Raw genomic sequence first — 20,721 nt, 5'->3', positions numbered from 1 at the left:
CTTGGAATCGCTGTCTAACCACTCACTGTCATGAATGTGTGCTTAAAGGATGAGGTTGAGTCATACCAAGTAGTGATTTTTGTAGTTCAAAATGGTGAAATTAGCAATTCAACATGATTCAGTCTAATCAATGGATACCCACTGTTTCCCACACAAGTCTCCTGTTCTCTTAAGCTTACTCAGTGACAGCCTTTCACTCTCCACAAATATATTAAAGATATGACCATCACTGAGCCTCCTAGGATGACACCAGACCTGAGAGTCTGAAGACCGGTATCCAAGTTCTGACATTTCCCCCTGCCAGCTGTGTGACCTTCATGAAGTCGCCAAACCTCTCTGAGTCACAGTCATTGCCAGTAAGACCTGCCTTTGAGTTGGTAAGATGTTCAAGTCAGATAATAAAACAACGTTTACACCTATTAGAGCAGAGAATAAATAGAACTACATTTCTTGCATTTATGAGCTTTCTGTGAATCAGACATCCCTGTGAAGAACCTCCCTGGCTATTTCTCATTTAATCACTGTAGCAGCACTGTGATGTGTGAGTAGATCCGCTGTGCTCTGAAACTCCAAATCTACACATGAGGAAACTGAGGCTCAGAGAGGCTGCTGGTCTCCCATGTCACATAGTTCATAAGTGGCAAAGCTGGCTTGATGGGCTACTCGTTCCTCTGAACCACACCACCTCACTACACTCTCCCCTTTGAGGGTCACGCTAAACTTCTGCAGAGCTAATTCCGCCTTAAACCATAAGAGTTGCTGGTGGCCCACAGCTCACACCTAGCACGCTTCACGAGAAAAACGCCCTCCTCCCAATGTGGAGCAGGCCCTGAGCTGAAGGTGGTGAGCAGAAGCTCATCCACCAGATGTTGACACAGCCCGCGGCCTTGGACAACCCACAGGACTCCTCTTATTTAACTGGCATTTGGCAGGAGAACAGGGGCAGAGTCAAAGACAAGTGGGCTTTCCAGAGCAGCCAGGACAGGGAAGGAGGTTGCAGTGTTGAGGGCATCACCTTAGACACCATCGTTTTACTTTGAAGAATTGTCTGTCACACACGAGTTGACAGTCTGGTTGGGAGAGACTCCATTCAAACTAGCATAAGCTCCCAGAGGAATTCCTGGGCTCCCGTGGGAATCAACAGGGATCACTCAGGGGTGGGCAGAGTGTCATGACAACCTCATTAGGAGGAAGACAAATACATGTCACAAGTCCATGAGGCGACAGCCATAAGACCTCAGCTTCACTGTATCTTCCAGAGTTTTTTAAAAAATGTATTCACTGTCTAATGTGATCCTCCAGACAGGTCCTGCAGGACTCAGCCTAGGAATCATTATCCCCAAAGTACACATGGGGAAACTGAGGCCCAGCAGGTCAAATGCTCTGTCCAGTGTGGGCCTGGAAGGCAGGACTTCTCCGCTCTTAGGCCTGGCTGTCCCCAACTGCACACACTTCCTCAGTCCATATGGGATCACGATAAAAACTCCATCCTCCAGAACCACACTGTGTCAACCTGCTGTGCTCTAACAGCAGCTGAAGGCCAAGCTGCGGGGCATCCTGGGTGTTCTGAGTCAGTTTCCCACTGCAGGCAGGCACCTCATCCTGCTCTGAAACAGATGAGAGAGAAACACAGAAAACAGCTTCGAGCTCAGCCGGGAACCTTAGAGTCATGACCTTTTACCCCACCTAGGAGTTTGCAGAGGAGAGAACACACGAATTTTAGATTTTAAGCCTAAATAAAGGAAGCCTTGGTTTGAAGTGCAAGCTCTGCCAGATAGGGGGCACCCTGTGAGCCCCATTTGTTAAGAGGACAATAGTCAGGGAGCTTCCAGGTTCTCACCCCAGAAATGGGAAATACAGATTATACGCTGATCTCCTTCCCAGGAGCAACTTGATCCTCCCATAAATCCAAGCAGAGAGCATTTATTCAAACACCAAACAAGCAAACATGAGCTGCGTATGGGGGATAGAGAGATGAAACCCAGGTCCGTCCCTGGGAGAATGCTGGTCTATGGCGGTAGGGAATGGTGAGTAAATGAGACGTGCGTCCATGGATCTGGGTGGAGAGGGTCAGGGTGCAACCCGGGACCTTTCCAGAGGCGTGAGAAATGGTCAGTATACACCCACAGATGACCTCAAACACCCCAAGGGCTCCTTGAAAGGCTGAGGACTTTGTGTTGTTCTCGGTTGGAAAATTCACAGGCAGTGGAGTGAACAAGGCACACGGCAGGACTCAGAGCCAGGGACAGCTTCTGCAGGAACCCGGGTCAGTTCTAAAAGGCCAAATGGAATGACCCTGAGTAGAGAAGTCAGAGAATGGCACCATCACTGAGGCAAACTCCCTCCCCAGCAGGGACCCAGGCAGCAACCCAAAAAAGCAGGAGTCTCACTTCTGCATCATATGGGAGAGGGCAGGCTGTGTGATCTCAGGGAAGTTCCTCAACTTCTCTGTGCCATAGTTTCCTCATCTGCAAAATGTAAATCGAATTTGAGGTCTCGATGAAATGACTTGTTTCTCTAAAGTTCCTTGTCCTTGTCCCATGCAGCCTAGAAACCTTCCTCTGGCCTAGTTGTGGAGCCAAGGATAGACCGGGCCTGAATCTCCCATTGCTGGAGGTGATGAAGCTGACCAGCATGAGAGGTCAGGTTTTAGAAGGCCAAATCCCAACAGGCATAAGCCTCACCCTCCAATATCAGCTTCATCAGAAAGAAAAAAATAACATGTTGTATCCATTTGTCCTTTTCCTTAAATGGGTGGCACTTGGGCAGGGCAGAGGGGCTGATTATCCAAGTTGGGAAGACGCTGACAGCAGACGCTTCAATGGCAGCATAGGAGTTTTCTGATAACTGTCATTGGTATCACACTTTCTATTGAAATCGTGACATCAGGAATGATGAAAGGAACTAGAGTCAGATGGTCTGGAGCAGGGAAGTGAGGAGCTGAAACCTCCTTCAATCTGGTTGCTGTGTCCCCAGGGTGGGTAAAGCCCCTCTGTTCATCCCACATGGAAAAAATAGAGTGGGTGAGGAATCAGGCCTTGCTAAAGGGTTGAAGAACTGAGCTGTGAGCTTCTTGATTGCTGCAGCACAATCCTTGCCCGTCCTGACCGATATAACCAGAATTCGTGAAATGCATCAAATAAGTCTTCACCTACCATGCAAGCCTGGGAGGGTGACTAAGATCTGAAAAACACAAGGAAAGCTAAAGGAACTCCCACAAGGAAACCCCATTAGAAAGTTCTAGTTACAAGGTACTCAGCACAGGCCATGCAGAAATAAGCCCAGATCTGGTGGTGAGCAGGAAAGGGTGGGGATGTGAGTGCTGAGCCACACAGGAGAGACTAAAAGAGGCTCAAGCCAGCAAGGGGACAGCCACCACCCCACGCAGTGTTAGCCAACAGCTTCCAGGGGCATTTGCTCTCAGAAGTCAAAGCTGATTTTCCAGAATTGAAGTGCTCGCTGTTTGGGATGATTTAGGAACGACACCAGCAAAAATGAATGAACAATCAGAGCTAATAGAATTGTGTTTAAACTCTGTTGGGCTTCCTTGACAGAGGGCACGGGGAGCAAACAAAGTCAGCAGTGTGTATTAAGTAAAAAAACTTTTTTTTCCTTTTAATTGGCAGTTAATACCCTCAAAATACGTTCTGAGATTGATCAAGCAAGTGTCCTTCAGCATTAAAATATTAGGATGAAATTGCTAAGGGCTTCTTAGCAAAGTGTAAAGAACACAGGAATCCCAACTCCACCTTCTCCTTAGCATACAGTCCCGAGTGGGCTGTTACAGCTGTCTGTGTCTCAGCGCCCTCACCTGCAAGACAGGTAAAATAATACCTAACTCCTAGGTTACTTTCATGGATTAACGTGCAAAGCATCACCCTAAAAAAGTGCTCCTACTTAAATGACCATCAAACATTAATGAATACTGTAGATTCCAAAAATATTAGTTGAGTGGTGTGGCTACCTTCTCCCAACGCCCAATGCTCTGGCAAGGAACTAACAGAGGAATAAATTACAGATAATCACGCGTTTGTTACCAATGATCCTGAGCTGGGAGTCAGCCTGGGATCTTTTACCAGGTCTACCACTAATGTGCCACCTGACACCGGGGACATCCCCTGCCCGAGCCTCAGTTTCCTCACCAGAGAATGTGAGCATTGAGGTCCCTGGAGTTCTGACATTCTGTAGAGCTCTAAGGGCTTCAGGCCAGCCCCACATCAGCCTTTCACCTGTGTGCCCTGTGCCCACTCCTGATCTGGGGCAGGGGAGGCACAGGGAAAGGGCCCAGGCTGCTCTTATAACTCACACCTCACATTGAGACCGACGCATGGAGACTGCGGCAGAAGCAGCAGAGGTGAGGACCCCGTGTGAGCCCCTGTGGCTGCCGTAGCTGATCACCACGAGCTCCGTGGTTTCCAATAGAAATGCATTCTCTCACAGTTCTGGAGGCCAGAAATCCAGAACAGTATCACCAGAAAGTGTCAGGAAGGCCGAGTGCCCTTGGAGGCTCTAGGGGATGTGCCACTTCTTCCTCTTGCAATTTCTGGTGGCTGCCGGCATTGCTTGATTTGTTGCCCTCCAGTCGCGGACTCTGTTGTCACATTGTCCCCTCTTCCTCCATCTCTGTCAGGTCTCCCTCCCCCTTCCCCTCAAGAGGATACCTGCAATAGCATTTAGGGCCCACCTGGATTGTCTTCTATCAAGATCCTTAATGACATCTGCAAGGACATTTTTCCCATAGATGGTAACATATCTCTGGGGGGCGCTGTTGAGCCTGTAGAAGGCCCTTCTTTACCAGTGAGGGGATGACGGGGCCGGAAGAGGGAAGGAATGAAATGAGTGTGAAGGAAGCGCCACCAAGGAGAGCTGTGGCAGCCCAACCCAAAGACCGCACTGGGATGTCGGGAAGGGCCGAGGTGCAGAAGGAGAAGGAAGAGGGTTGGAGGTGGAGGGCCAGCAGCACCAAAGCTCCGAGCCTGGGAGAAACTCCCCCCGCCAGGGGACGGAGAGAAATGGTGGGGTCGCTCTCTCAGGGAGTGGCACAGCAGAGCCAGGGCCAGATCTGGAGGTGGGTGCGCCCCCTGGGGGGTGCAGACTCACAGCCCCTCCAACAGGAAGCCTCTCCAGGTGAGAGCAAAATGGAAATGAGGGCAAAACCCCGACTATCAGGCAGATTCTGCAGAAAAAGTGACTTCAGAGGTGACCTGTGTGTAGCCTCAGGAACGGGATATAGGTGGCCTTTGTAAGCTCACCCTGCAATGGTGTCTGGGTCCCATGTCCCCTGTTCCAGACAGAGACAGCCTTGGCCTCCTGAGGAGGGGCAGCAGGAAGACAGGCCCCTCGCTGAGCCTGGAGTCTCTCTGTACAGCAGGCACCTTCTCCCGAGCACTCCCACCACTACCGTTTCATTCTATTCTTTCCCCCGGGGTGCAGTTGCGATTTCTCTCTTAGCCCAGGGAAAGGAATAAACCAGACTGCCTTATACTGAAGTGAACATGGCTGACCCGGGCTTATTGGGAGCCCCTCCCAAGGGGCGGGAGCTCGTTCTCGTTATCTTCTCCATCAAGGTGGCTAAGAAGGTTTGTAGTTTCTTACAACTCACAAAGTTCTGTCTTGGAAGCTATGTCCCCATAAGGAGAGGTAGGGCAGGTATTATCAGGTTCACTTACAGGTGGTCAACAGAGGGTCAGAGAAATGGGTGATTTAGGGAGCTCACAGAGCTGCTAGGAGATGTAGCCTGGCATCAGTCACCACAGGAGGGCCCACCCCGGCCTGAGTGCAGGCGGAACGCTGTGACACTGAGTGACATAGACAAGCCACCATCCTGAGCCTCCTGCTCTCACTAGCAGAGAATCACTGCCCTTGGCCTGCTGAACAAGGTGTCTGCAGGTGACTGCCGGGGTCATGGCAACAGCTTCCCTCCCTGCCAGGCCCGGGCCCTGAGGTGCTGGAAGTCAGGTGTGTGGCCTTTTGTGGTGTCTGTATGGCCCAGGAAGAGAGGGGCTCCACCGTGTGTGTGTGTGCGCATCTGAGTATCTGTGTCTCTGTGTGATGTTATATGTCAATGTGTCTTTGTGTGTGTGTGTCTCTGTGTGTTGGCGCATAACTATAATGTCTTTCCTTGTTTGTGTGTGTGTCTGTGAGTGTGTGTGCCTGAGTGCACATGTGTCTCTGTCTCTAGGTGTTTCTGTCTAGACTGAGGGTGTGTCTATGTGTTTCTGTGATTGTGTGTCTCTGAGTCGGTGTGTGTCTGTGACTGTGTGTGTTACATGAAACAGACGCAGATGTAGTGAGAATGAGGGGGTCTAACTCTCTTTATCCTGAAACAAGGACCCCTCACTGGAGTGGAGAGAATGAGTCCTTCCCAGTCACACCCAGGAGCCCTCGGGTGGCGCTTGGCAGCTGGTGAGCGCCACCCTAAGTACCCACACAAATGGGCTATGGAGCCAGAGCAACAAGGATTCCAGCCCCTGGTGAGAGATTCCCAGGCCAGGGTCTTGGTAGACACAAGCCTGGTGACTTCAGGCAGCTGGCAATTACTGGGCATCTTCCAAGGGTCAGGCACAGTTCTAGGCCCCTAGCGTGTACGAATTCCTTGACTCCTCTCCTCACTTCTCAGAGGGCGGGTCAAGGAGAGAGGAACCTGGATCTTGCATGGCCATGGGGCTTCCTTCCACCCACACTCCCACATGGCTGCACAGCACAGGCTGGTTCTGCTGGACTGAGCCCATCCAGGGAAGAACAGCGAGACCCTCGGGTGAGATCGGACTCACTGGAGACAGACAACAGGGCAGGAGCTGGAGGAGCCCCAGGCTGATTTACGGGACAGAGGGTTCCTGGACACAGGCACTGAGTATCCCCACACCCCCCAAGACTGGCCCATGAGCACAATAAGCCCTGAGAGTGCGTGGGGGTGGCCTGTGTGCAAGGCAGCGCAGCGAGCCTCTCTGCGGAACCCACAGGCTGCGCTGGGTGAGGAGTTCTCCCTCAGCCTCCTCTGGAGCTGACACTAGGAGAGAGCACGGTGAGCCTCCCTGCCTGGATTATTGTCTGCACTTCACACAGGAGGAAACTGAGGCACACAGAGTTTTAGCTCCTCTTGGCCAGAGCGAGGATTTGAACCCAGACGTTGAACCTTGGTGATCCTAAGGGGCAGAGTGAGTTGGGGGATGGAATTGCATCTCTCACAAAGAGCCCAGCACAGGGTGGGCACCTACAGAGGGTAAGAGCTGGGGGACTCAGTCGGGTGTGATTTTCCCCTTCTCCTGCCCAGGCTGGGACTCCCCTGTGGAGTCCTGGTGTTCACCTGTGTCTCCAACTATAGAGGCAGAAAGGATTCAGCCTTAGGGATGCCCCCTTGCTCTCCAACAGGCCCCTCTGCCTCAGGCTCCTTTTCCCTTTTTGCTTTTCCTTTTTTTTTTTTTTTGAGACAGAGTTTCCCTCTGTTGTCCAGGCTGGAGTGCAATGGCACAATCTTGGCTCACTATAACCTCTACCTCCCGGGCTCCAGTGATTTTCCTGCCTCAGCCTCCCAGGTAGCTGGCATTACAGGCATGCGCCACCAAGCCCAGCTAATTTGTGTGTGTGTGTGTGTGTGTGTGTGTGTGTGTGTGTGTGTGTGTGTGTGTATTTAATAGAGACCGGGTTTCACCATGTTGGTCAGGCTGGTCTTGAACTCCTGACCTCAGCTGATCCACCCGCCTTGGCCTCCCAAAGTGCTGAGATTACAGACATAAGCCAATGCGCCCAGCCAGGCTCTCTTTTTTTACCCTGCTCCTTCGAACCTCCAGCCTGAGCCAGAGTCCGAGACCCTGGTGGACCCCATGGCCACTCCCTAAGGGCCTCAGAGGAGGAGGGGTGCCCTTTTAGCTCTGGCCCTTCAGAGCTTGTTACCCAGATTCCAGAGGACACCGTGTCCTCTCCCCACTGCTCTCCGGGCCCCACCTTCCTGCCCCCAGGGGCCTCTGCCCTTGAGTGCTTGGTTAGAACTCCTGGCCTGAAAGGGCGAGCGAGGTGAATTCATTAACCTCTCTGATGGCCTGAGGACCTTTTCAGTCCCCTCTTCCCTCTCTCCTACCTGGTTCATGGTCCCCTTCTCTACCTGCTGGGCCCTCACAGGTCCTGAAGGCTTTGCAGGTTCGAAACCCAGCCCTCTTCTCCCCCTCTGAGGCCCCTTCCCATTGTCCAGCTTCATATTTACATTGATTCCACTTCATTCTCCCAATATTCCCATTTCAAAAGGAAGATGGAGAGGTGGAAATCTTTTTCTGAGGTTATATCGTTGGTGAGTGATGGAGCCTGGATGAGAAGCCAGGCCTGTTGTTACCACTTCCTCTCCCACACACTCACGTTTTTCTGGAGAGATCAGCCTCTCTGGGTCCTGTATTGCTGTTAGGCCCAGGGCTGGAACCAGCAATACCTTAGTCTCCCCTGAGCTGACAGGAGGTGCCTCAGCCCACGTGTGTGGCAGGGACCCCTGACCCATAGTGGGGCAAGTCCAGGCCAGGCTCCAGGGACTGGAGCACAGGTTCCTCTGTGGGCACAGCCCCTGACTCTTCCTGGGGGCTGTCGTTAAGCCCTGGGTCCGGGAGGAACCTTATGGATGTCAGAGCTCCATCATGTCAGTGAGGAGAGTGGCTTTAGGTTCCTGAGACCTGGGACAGCAGGCACAATGCAATCCTGGGCACCCTAAGCAGGGCCCCCAGCCCAGAGGAATGGACATCCCACACGGCCTGGGCCCAGGCAGATTCAGCTGGGCCTCACTTGACTTAAGTCCGGTCTGAAAGGAGAGAAACTTCTGTCCAATCAGGCAAGAGGAGACCTTCAAGACAGCCAGGGTGATCTGAGCCCCCACCCCAGGGCAGCTCCACGGGGGGCAATTAGCAAGGCCAGGGGATGGTTGGTCATCATCCCTGTGAGTTGAGGGTCGCTACCTGACTGGTTTTATTGAGAATGTTGTCAAACATCCTAGGATGCATGGCAGAGTCCCCCACAGCATAGCACTGCCCAGCCCAGTATGTCCACATGGCCAGGATCGGGAGCCCTGACGTCCTCCAGGTCTGGCCAAGAGCAGTATCCAAGGTCCCAGCCTCTGAGGAGGCAGTACTACAGCTCTACGCAAAGCACTTGGCCAGCAGTTGGTGGCCTGTCGGCTCCCTGTTCTGCCTGACCAGCTGTGTGGCATTGAACAAGTTACTGAGCCGCTCTGAGTTCACTTTTCCCATCCTACGAAAATGAACAAGTTACTGAACCCCTCTGAGTTCACTTTTCCCATCCTATGAAAATAGAAATTACAAGTCATACCTTTAGACGAAAGGCAAAGTTTGCAATTGCCTCTAGAAACAGGGCTGTCCTGTGCTTTAATCAGCAGCATTCCCCAGGCCAGGAATGCCACAGGGCGCAGACAATTATCAAACCAGGCTCCAGGGTCCTGTAAGGTGAAGGCTATCGCAGTTGGGAGGAGAGGGAGGTGCATGAAGTGTGTGGAACTGGGGAGAGCCTAGGCAGAAATCAGGCAGGCTGGGTTTACACAGCGCCTCTGAGCTCTGGCTGTGTGTCATGGCACAGTATTCTGTCCCTCTGGGGACAGAGCTTCTTTATCCATTAAATAAGGGAGGTCAATGGAGATCTCCAAGGACTGTTGTGTGTGGAAGTCATTGCTGATCCTGACTTAACCCACTTCCTTAGTAACCCTGGGCAAGTTCCTTATGCTTCCTGTGCCCCAGTTTCCTCTTTTCTAAAATGGGGGCTGGACGCCACGGCTCATGCCTCTAATTCCAGCATTTTGGGAGGCCAAGTAGGGAGGATCACTTGAGGTCAGGAGTTTGAGACCAGCCTGGGCAACATGACGAAACCCTGTCTCCACTAAAATGCAAAAAATAAGCTTGGCATGGTGTGCACACCTAAAATCCCCACTACTCGGGAGACGGAGGCAGGAGAAATGCTTGAACACAGGAGGCGGAAGTTTCAGTGAGCCGAGATCACGCCACTGCACTCCAGCCTGGGTGACTGAGCCAGACTCTGCCTCCAAAAAAATTAAATAATATGAAATAAAACAAAATGGGGCTGTGGCACTTGCACCTCAAGGTCATTACAGAGTTAAGTGGAGCTGCAGAGAGCAAGGACTCAAGACCCAGCTGGCCAAACTGAGGGAGGCTGGCTTTTCCTGTTTGCTGACCTTGGGCATGAGCCTAACGTCTCTAGGCTTTGGTTTCCTCATCTGTAAAAGGAGGATAGTAGCATTACCACCTCACAGGATTGTTACAAGAAAGCAATGATTTCACACACGTGTGTGCTTAGGACAGTTCTTGTCATATGCTGAGTACCTTATACATGCTTGCTATCTTTCTGATTCTTTCAGTGATGATGATGTAGGAAAGTGCTTGCAACAGGCTGGGTGCATGGTGGATGTTTAATAATTCATGGTTGCATTCACACGATGTCAGTCCCTGGTCATTGGGAGTCATCCTGTGCCCTGACTTGGGGCCTGGCCCTCTGTCTCTGTCTTGCAGGACAATGCCATTCTCTGTCTCACAGGGTGTCCTCCTGCTGGCAGGCCTGTGCTACCTGGTCCCCAGCTCCCTGGCTGAGGATCCCCAGGAAGATGCTGCCCAAAAGACGGATACATCCCATCATGATCAAGGGGACTGGGAGGACCCTGCTTGCCGGAAGATCTCCTATAATATCATCGATCTCGCCTTTGATTTGTACAAAGAGCTGGCTGATCTATCACAAACCAGCAATATCTTAGTCGCCCCAACGAACGTGGCTATGGCCTTTGTAATGCTCTCCCTGGGGACTAAGGCTGACACTCGCACGGAGATCCTGGAAGGCCTGAATTTCAATCTCACGGAGACGCCTGAGGCCAAGATCCACGAATGCTTCCAGCAAGTTCTCCAGGCCAGGCCAGACACCCGGCTCCAGCTGACCACCGGCAGTAACCTGTTTGTCAACAAGAGTGTGAAGCTAGTGGACACGTTTTTGGAGGATATCAAGAAACTGTACCACTCAGAAGTCTCCTCCATCAACTTCAGGGACACCGAGGAGGCCAAGGAGCAGATCAACAATTATGTGGAGAAGAGAACTGGAAGAAAAATAGTGGATTTGGTCAAACATCTGAAAAAAAACACAAGTCTTGCCCTGGTGGATTACATTTCCTTTCACGGTAAGGTGGCACCACCTGCCTAAGCCCGTTCCACTGAAATAATCCAAACATATTCTCAAACTACTAGTTCTTAAGCTTTTCTAGACAATGTACTATGAGATATGGCAGGGCATTTAACATGAATTCTGCAATTTTCCAAACACAAACAGTAAAATACTTTCCATGATCAAATAAGATTGAAGAATGATGAGGTCAAGACAGTCAAACCATCATCTTCCCTACAGACCTTGTCAGAGCCTTTATTGTCCTAATACTTATTAGAAATCCCTAACAGGTAGGGGCAGAATATGAAATGCTTCCCACATGCTAAAGCCAGAAACATGTGGCACATGTATAAAGGGATAGTTTCATGAAATATACTTTAGATGGCTCTAGTGTCCCAGAAGCAGCATCAGCTTTGTGTTCTAAAATATTGGGGTTCAAATCCTGCCTCTACCACTTACTAGCTTTTGATAAAGGACAATGCATTCTACCTCTTTGAGGTGCTAATTTCCCATCTTAGCATGGACAAAATAGCATCCTTGCTGTCAGGTTGTTTTAAGGATTAAACGAGTGACAAAGACTGTGGGGACAGTATGTGGCATACAGCAGGTGATAGACTCTTCTGTATCTCAGGCTGCCTTCCTACCCCTGAAGGGTTAAAATGTCCGGGTCCTGGGGGCCCCAGGGCATTCTAAGCCAGCTCCACTGTTCCAGGAAAACAGCACAGGGGAGGGGAGGTGGGAGGCAGGGCCAGGGGCTGCTTCCTCCACTCTGAGGCTCCCTTGCTCTTGAGGCAAAGGAGGGCAGTGGAGAGCAGCCAGGCTGCAGTCAGCATAACTGAGGTCCTGGCTCTGCTGTGGCCTAAGGGCAGGCCCCGGTCCCTCTCCAGCCCCAGTCTCCTCCTTCTGTCCAATGAGAAAGCTGGGATCAGGGGTCCCTGAGGCGCCTGCCCACTTGGCATGCCTCGATGGTAAAGCTTTCTTGGTATGGCAGAGGGGAGGCTGCCTAGGCATCTGCATTTCCCCTGCTGCTCCAGGGAAAGGCCTCCAGGGAAAAGCAGAATGCTGTCCTCGTATGAGGGAACCAGCCCTCTGCATGGGACAGGAAGCCTCCAGCCAGAGGTGGCAAGGCATAAGGAGTTCCGGTTTTGCTCATTAACTTTCATTAACCATTCCCAAGCCACTATAGAATAAACAGAGTCAAATATAAATGCTGCTTCTGTGGTGCCAGGATTTTGCCAATTAGTTCAAGTATATAGAAACTCTGGATTCTTCTTTATCTTCAGGTGATTCTCACAAAAGCTCTCCAGCAGCCAGATGGTTTCATCTGAATCCCATTTTACCGAGGATGAAGGTGAAGCAGAGGGAAGTGTCTCGTCAAAGGGGCTCAGGGTTCCTTTCATTCACACACTTCCACCCTTTTATCGCATACCTGGGTGATGCCCACCTTCCTTTTTTTCCCAGGCAAATGGAAAGACAAATCCAAGGCTGAGCGCATTACGATAGAGGGCTTCCATGTGGATGATAAGACCATCACCAAAGTGCCTATGATAAACCACCTGGGCAGATTTGAGATCCACCGAGACAAGGAGTTATCCAGCTGGGTGCTGGCACAGCACTATGTGGGGAACGCCACTGCCTTCTTCATCCTGCCCGACCCAAAGAAGATGTGGCACTTGGAAGATAAACTGACCTACAGCCACCTTGAAAATATCCAGAGAGCCTTTGACATAAGGTGATTTCCAGTTCAGGGGCTGAGCTCAGACCTTTGCGCCATGTCAGGAGTGAGGCCCATCAGGACTGGCCAGAGGGCTGGGGAGGGTGGACCCCACATCCCTGGGTCACAGCTACTGCAGCCGACAGAAGCCACCAGAGTTCAGGTAGCGCCATCCATGGTCCATGAGGAGGACAGTACCCCGGGGTGAGGAGGTAAAGGTCTCGTCCCTGGGGACTTCCCACTCCAGCGTGGACACTCTCTCTTCCCAATATCCAGTGCCCAGGGCAGGGACAGCAGCACCGCTACACATTCTGGCAGAACCAAGAAGGAACAGATGGGCTTCCTGGCAAAGGCAGCAGGGGAGTGTGGAGTTCAAGGGTAGAATGTCCCTGTGGGGCTGGGGGAAGAGCCTGTGTGGCTAGACCCAGAAAAGCAAGGGTCGGAATTGGAACAGCCAGGGCATGTTAGCAGAAGGCTTGAGTTTCTCTGTCACTTTATCGGTGCTGTTAGATTGGGTGCCCTGTAGTAAATGATACTTGAGCATAAGCCACACATTAGTGTATCTGTGCATTCGTAATTATGCCCATGCCCTCCTGATCTACTTTATTTTTATTTTTACACCGTAAAACCAAGATGAAAATACAAAAGGTCTCAGGTTCATAATAAGTATGGAAGCTGGAATTTCTCTGTCCCATGCAAACGCCTCCTAAGGTCCCTGCTCCAGGGGTTGAGGAAGAACAAGGAGGCTGAGAAGGTAACTGATCAGAGCCCAGAGCCAGGCTGCCCGCTCACACCAGACCTTGCCCGGGGCGGCTCTCTCTCCCCATGGAAAACAAGAGGGGAGCACTCAGCCTGGTGTGGTCAGTCTTCTCTCATACCTGGAATGGGTGTCACTGGTTACTGCTGCCAGCCCCATGTTCCCCTGGGTGTAAGGCCCTGGGGATGTTCCAGGCTGGGGGCCAGGTGACCCAACACTACAGGATGAGACACACTTCCAGGACACCTAGAATCTGCCTGGAGGGCTTCTCAACAGAGGTGGCATTTCAGGCTGCCTTAACAAGATGGTTAGTTTGATACTAACATTCTTTGATTCTGGGTATAGAGGAGCTCAAAGGAAAACAAACCAAGGTCGACTTCTGATTGCTTTATTTTATTTTTCTTAACTTTTCTTTTAGGTTCAGGGGTCCATGTGCAGGTTTGTTATATAGGTAAACCCTGGGGGTTTGTTGTGTAGATTATTTCATCACCCAGGTACTACGTATAGTACCAAATAGTTATTTTCTCTGATCCTCTCCCTCTGACTTCTGATCTTGATGTGGGTAAGGACATGGCACTAAGTGGTAGAAACAGTCAGGAAAGAAAGCCCTGGTACTGTGGTAGGTTCCAGAAGAACAGGAGAAATGTTGCTCCATGCCTTGATTCTCTTTCCTGCATGGCAGGTCTATCAGTCTACATTTTCCCAAACTGTCCATTTCTGGGACCTACGAACTCAAGAGAGTCCTCAGGAATCTGGGCATCATCAAGATCTTCAGCGACGAGGCTGACCTCTCTGGAGTCAGTCAGGAGGCACCCCTGAAGCTCTCCAAGGTAAGGTCACCCAGAAGACCGTGTCGTCCCCTGGTGTCGGCTGGCAGATTGTGTGGCAGTCACAGTTCCATCCTGAGGCTGAAGAAGGGGCAAAGAGACACACATGAAGACCCAGGCTGAGCTCCTGAGGATGCCTGAGATTCTCTGAGACGGGCCACGGTCAGACAGCGGAGCTGGGGAGGTGCCTCCTGTGCAGCTGGCACTTTCAGGGCCTCGCCTGCTATTGTGTCACTGACCCTTTGCCCAGGACCTTCTAGTTCTGGGCCTTAATTTATCCATATTGATACAAAAAAGCTCAGGCTCAGTCATTTTGAAAGCCTTTCTGGCCCCTCTCATCTGTGAGATTTGAAGTTTTTGGTGCATCACCAAGCCTGAATCAATGAGTGATTTGAGCTAAAGATGACACTAATTTAGGAAAACTAAAGGTGACCAAAGAGCAACTGCACTTCCGTGAATGGCTGCATTATTTCGGGGTCTGGGCACCGTGAAGGTCACTGTCAGAGTCCACGTCCCCAAGGAGCTTAAAGCCGGGTACTAGAAAGGAGAGAGCCCTGGAGGCAGATGTGCAGCTGCGAGTTGTGGGTGCATCCTGAGCAGGGGAGAGGCACTTGTAGGGAAGGCGGACAGTGGGGAGCCAGCCCCATCACCCAGAGCCTTGATGGGGAGCAAGGCCTGTGTGACAGGGAGGGAGAGGACATGCAGGGTCAGGGCCACCTGAGTGGAGAAAGGCTGGAGTGAGTGCATCACCTCCCAGGATACGGCTGTCCACATGGGCCTTGCTCCAGGCCTGGACTGGGGCAAAGCTCAGCCTTGGAACGTATCTCTGCTTCTCTCCGCTCCAGGCTGTGCATGTGGCTGTGCTGACGGTTGATGAGAAAAGGACCGAAGCCACCGGAGCCCTCCATTTGGAAGAGAAGGCCTGGTCTAAGTATCAGACAATCATGTTCAACCGGCCCTTCCTGGTCATCATCAAGGATGACATCACCAACTTTCTGCTCTTCATTGGAAAAGTGGTGAATCCCACCCAAAAATAACTGCCTGTCACTCCTCAGCCCCTCCCCTCCATCCCTGGCCTCCTCCCTGGATGACATTAAAGAAAGGCTGACCTGCCCCCTGCCTGCGTGTGACTGCAAACCCCTCCCCTGTTGTTTCTGAGTCTCCCTTTGTGAGCTGAGGCCATGTGTGGACTCCAGGTCACAGTGCTGTCTCCGGGCCCCCTCAACTGTGTTCATGGAGCACCTGGCTGGGCAGGCACGTGCTGGGCCAGGATGGAGTGGCTGAATCCTCAGTTTAAGGGCCTGGACCTGGGAGCTTATGGAAGAGCAAGGGGCTACCAGGAGTGGCCGCCAAGTGTGGGTCACCCGGAGAGGGCCGGGCCTGGGCCTGAGTGCTAGGAGAACGCTGTGGCACTGTGTGACCCAGAGAAGCCACATTGCTGAGCCTCCTGTTCTCACAGGCAGCATGAGGAGAGAACGCCCCCACCCTGTGAGTTCCAAGCAGGCTGTCAGAGGCGACGGGGGCCACTGCCACACCTTCCCTCCCCGCCAGGCCCTAACCCAGAGGTCGGGGAAGCCAGATGTACAGCCTTTGGTGGCGTCCGTGTGGCCCAGAGTGAGAGGGGCTCCACCGTGTGTGTGTTTGTGTGTGTCTGTGTGTGTGTGTGGCTGCGTGGGTGTATCTCTGTGTGTGTGTGTGTCTCTGTGTGGGTATGTCTGTGTCTATGTGTGTGTCTCTGTGTGTGTCTGTGTGTCTGTGTCTCTGTGTCTCTGTGTGTGGCTGTGTGTCTCTCTGTGTGTGCATCTGTGTGTCTATGTGTATGTGTGTGGTTGCATGGGTATGTCTGTGTGTGTGTGTGTGTCTCTGTGTGCGTATGTCTGTGTGCGTGTGTCTCTGTGTGTGTGTGACCATGTGTGTCTGTGTGTCAGTGTCTGTGAGTGTGTGTGTTTGTGTCTGTGTGTCTAGGTATTTCTGTCTTTGTGTGTGTCTGCATATGGCTGTGGATATGTATGTGTGTGTCTGTGCATTTGTGTGTTTGTGTGTCCCTGAGTCAATGTGAGTCTAAGTCTGTGTGTCTGTGTGTCTGTGTGTCTGAGTCTACGCGTGTTAGGGTCCCTAGGTGTTCTTGTGTGCTTGTATGTGGTTGTGGGTGAGGCTGTGTGCGCAATGTTTCTGTTTGTGTGAGTGTGTGTCTGAGTCTAGATGTGTCTGTGTGTCTAGGTGTTTCTATCTAGACTGAAGATGTGTCTGCGGCTGTGAGTGCGTCTGTGTGTGTGTGTGTTTCTGTGATTGTGTGTCTCTGAGTCGGTGTGTGTCTGTGTGTGTTACATGAAACAGATGCAGATGTAGTGAGAATGAGGGGGTTTAACTCGCTTTATTCTGAAACAAGGACCCCTCACTGGAGTGGAGAGAATGAGTCCTTCCCAGTCACACCCAGGAGCCCTCGGGTGGCACTTGGCAACTGGTGTCACCACCCTAAGTGCCCACACGAATGGACTAGGAAGGCCAAGCAACACAAATTCCAGCTCCTGGTGAGAGATTCCCAGGCCAGGGTCTTGGTAGACACAAGCCTGGCGACTTCAGGCACCTGGCAATTACTGGGCATCTTCCAAGGGTCAGGCACAGTTCTAGGCCCCTAGCGTGTACGAATTCCTTGACTCCTCTCCTCACTTCTCAGAGGGCGGGTCAAGGAGAGAGGAACCTGGATCTTGCATGGCCATGGGGCTTCCTTCCACCCACACTCCCACATGGCTGCACAGCACAGGCTGGTTCTGCTGGACTGAGCGCATCCAGGGAAGAACAGCGAGACCCTCGGGTGAGATCGGACTCACTGGAGACAGACAACAGGGCAGGAGCTGGAGGAGCCCCAGGCTGATTTCTGGGACTAGGGGTTCCTGGACACAGGTACTGAACATCCCCACACCCCTCGAGACTGGCTCATGAGCACGAGAAGCCCTGAGAGTGCGTGGGGGTGGCCTGTGCGTAAGGCAGCGCAGTGAGCCTCTCTGCAGAACCCACAGGCTGCGCTGGGTGAGGAGTTCTCCCTCAGCAACCTCTGGAGCTGACACTGGGGAGGAGCACCGTGAGCCTCCCTACCTGGATTATTATCTGCACTTAATATAGAAGGAAACTGAGGCACACAGAGTTTTAGCTCCTCTTGGCCAGAGCCAGGATCTGAACCCAGGCGTCTGAACCTTGGTGATCCTGCAGGGCAGAGTGAGTTGGGGGCTGGAATTGCATCTCTCACAAAGTGCCCAGCACAGGGTGGGCCCCTACAGAGGGTAAGACCTGGGGGACAGGGCTCAGTTGGGTGTGATTTTCCCCTTCTCCTGCCCTCCCCGGGCTGGGACTCCCTACCCCTGTGGTGTCCTGGTGTTCACCTATGTCTCCACCTGCAGAGCCAGGAAGGACTCAGCCTTGGGGATGCCGCCCAGCTCTGCAACAGGCTTCTTCTTTCTTATGCAACTCCTTCGAAACTCCAGCCTGAGAAACCCCAGAGTCCAAGACCTTGGTGGACTCCATGCCCCCCACCCTGAGGGTCTCAGGAGGAAAGAGTGTTCTTTTAGCTCTGGCCCCTCAGAGCTTGTTACTCAGATTCCAGAGGACACTATGTCTTCTCCCCACGGCTCTCTGGGCCCCACCCTTCCGTCCCAAGGGGACTCTACCTTTGATCTCTTGTTTAGAACGCCTGGCCTGAAAAGGAGATATGTATTCATTAACTCCTGGGATGACCCGGTGATCTTTTCCATCACTTTCTCCCTCTCTCTTATCTGGGTTCATGGCCGCATCCTTTACCTACTGGGGCCCTCACTGTTTCCCTGGCATGTATCTCTAACTCTGCAGCTCATCTGATATAAAAGGTAGTTATTTCCTAGGAGGAAATTTAAGAGATAGAGAGAGCTAGCAATGACAAAGGAGAGACCTTTCCGGAGGTGGGTCAGAACACTTAATTGAGTGTTTAGAGTTTTTTAGGAGAGATTAAATAAAGAGGACATGAGTAACAAAAGGGTAAACTGGGGAGGCCACCCAATGAGGAGAAAGCTTTGGGATCTGTATTTTTGTGGACCACAATGAGGTCAGGGGTTAAGGGATAAAGTCCAGGGTAAATAACGGTGTTGAGACTTCTGGGTATATCAAATATTAAAACAAATATCAATGTTCTGGAAGAAAGTATGAGGCGATTTATTTTCTTAATTTTTTTAAATGGATAAGGCCTTTCTAAAGAAGGCAGAAAACCCAAAAATCATAAAGCAAGTACTGATAATATTTACCCTTATAAAATGCAAACTGTATGCCAAAAATGCCTTTCAATTCACTCAGAAAAATATAACAATTATAAATATACGTTCACTCAACACCAGCACTCTGAAGTATATGAAGCAACATTGACCCAATAGAAGGAAGAAATAGACAGCAACACAATAATAGTAGGAGAATTCCCACTTTCAATTACCAATAGAACACCCAGACAGAAGATCATAAGGAAACAGAAAACTTGAACAACACTGTATACTAACTGGACCTAACAAACATACAGAACACTCTACCCCAAAACAGCAGAAGACACATTCTTCTGAAGTGCTCATGGAACATTCTGCAGGATACACCATATATTAGGCCACAAAACAAGTCTTTGTATGTTTTAAAAGATTTAAATAATACAAAATATTTTTTTCTGATTAAAACGAAATGAAACTAGGAATTAATAACAGAAGTAAAACTGGAAAATCCACAAATATATGGAAATTAAACAACCTACTCTTAAATAATCAATTGTTAAAGGTATCACAAGGAAAATTAGAAACTATCTTGAGACAAATGAAAAATGAAACACAACATACCAAAATGTCATGTGCAAAAATGCAGTGCTAAGAGGGAAATTTGTAGCTGAAAATATTCATGTTAAAAAATAATGATCTCGGCCGGGCGCGTTGGCTCAAGCCTGTAATCCCAGCACTTTGGGAGGCCGAGGCGGGCGGATCACGAGGTCAGGAGATCGAGACCATCCTGGCTAACACGGTGAAACCCTGTCTCTACTAAAAAATACAAAAAAACTAGCCGGGCGAGGTGGCGGGCGCCTGTAGTCCCGGCTACTCTGGAGGCTGAGGCAGGAGAATAGCGTGAACCCGAGAGGCGGAGCTTGCAGTGAGCTGAGATCCGGCCACTGCACTCCAGCCCCGGCGACAGAGTGAGACTCCGTCTCAAAAAAAATAAATAAATAAATAAAATAATGATCTCAAACCCATACCTAACTACAGCTTTAGGAACTAGAAAGAAAAGAGAACAGACTAAACCTAAAGCTGGCAGAGGGAAGGAAACTACAGATTAGAGCAGAGATCTGCAAAACAGGTGATACAAAAATAATGGAGAACATCAACAATAGAAAAATAATAGCGAAAATCAACAGAATGAAGAGTTGGTTCTTTGAAAAGAACAACAACATTGACAAGTCTTTTGTTAGATTGACTAAGAGAAAAATGAAGACTAAAATAACTAAACTCAGAAATGAAAAAGTGGACATTACAAGAGTTTTTTGCAGGAATGAAAAGGATTATACGCCAGGCACGGTGGCTCACACCTGTAATCCCAGCACTTTGGGAGGCTGAGGTGGGTAGATCACTAGGTCAGGAGTTCAAGACCAGCCTGGCCAAGATGGTGAAACCCCATCTCCACTAAAAATACAAAAATTAGCATACCTGTGATCCCAGCTACTCCAGAGGCTGAGGTAGGGAATTGCTTGAACCCGGGAGGCAGAGGTTGCAGTGAACCGAGATCATGCCACTGCACCTTAGCCTGGGCAACAGAGCAAGACTCTCTCTCTCAAAAAAAAGGATTATAAGAGAATACTATGAACAACTGTTCACCGAAAATTGGATAATCTAGACAAAATACATAAATTTCTGGAAACACACAACTTACTAAGACTGAATCACAAGAAACAGACAATCTGAATAGATGTATGACTACTAGGAAGACTGGACCAGAATCAAAAACATCCAACAAAGAAAAGCCCAGGGCCGGATGGCTTCACCGCTGAAATCTAACAAACATTTAAGAAAGAATTCAAACCAATCCTACACTAACTTCCAAAAAGCTGAAGAGGAGGGAACACTTTCTAACTCATTCTATGAGGCCAGAATTACTCTGAAACCAAAGCCAGACAAAACATTTCGAGAAAGAAAACTATAAACCGATGTTGCTTACGAACATTAATGCAAAAAATAAATCCTGAAAAAAATACGGAATTTTACAACACATTGTGAAAGTAGCTAGAA

At 50.5% G+C, this 20,721-nt stretch overlaps 1 protein-coding gene across 1 annotated transcript; it reads left to right on the top strand.

The window, feature by feature from the left end:
* The first annotated feature begins 10,511 nt into the window (after nt 1-10,511).
* Nucleotides 10,512-15,559, top strand: LOC104679069 (putative alpha-1-antitrypsin-related protein). The gene is made up of 4 exons (XM_010384542.2): nt 10,512-11,164; nt 12,610-12,880; nt 14,302-14,449; nt 15,292-15,559. The coding sequence occupies exons 1-4, from the start codon at nt 10,516-10,518 to the stop codon at nt 15,481-15,483; spliced, it is 1,260 nt and encodes a 419-aa protein (XP_010382844.1). The 5' UTR covers nt 10,512-10,515; the 3' UTR covers nt 15,484-15,559.
* Nucleotides 15,560-20,721: the final 5,162 nt, after the last annotated feature.

Source organism: Rhinopithecus roxellana, chromosome 5 (genome assembly GCF_007565055.1).
Source record: "Rhinopithecus roxellana isolate Shanxi Qingling chromosome 5, ASM756505v1, whole genome shotgun sequence".
Classification (NCBI taxonomy): domain Eukaryota; kingdom Metazoa; phylum Chordata; class Mammalia; order Primates; family Cercopithecidae; genus Rhinopithecus; species Rhinopithecus roxellana.
The sequence above is the reverse complement of the archived record's forward strand: the minus strand, read 5'-3'. Positions and strand labels throughout refer to the sequence as shown.

Excerpts from the sequence above, each read along its gene's own strand:
- LOC104679069 (XM_010384542.2), top strand. The coding sequence starts at position 10,516 with ATGCCATTCTCTGTCTCACAGGGTGTCCTCCTGCTGGCAGGCCTGTGC. Across the intron at positions 11,165-12,609 it reads GGATTACATTTCCTTTCACG|GCAAATGGAAAGACAAATCC; the intron begins GTAAGGTGGCAC and ends TTTTTTTCCCAG. Across the intron at positions 14,450-15,291 it reads CACCCCTGAAGCTCTCCAAG|GCTGTGCATGTGGCTGTGCT; the intron begins GTAAGGTCACCC and ends TCTCCGCTCCAG.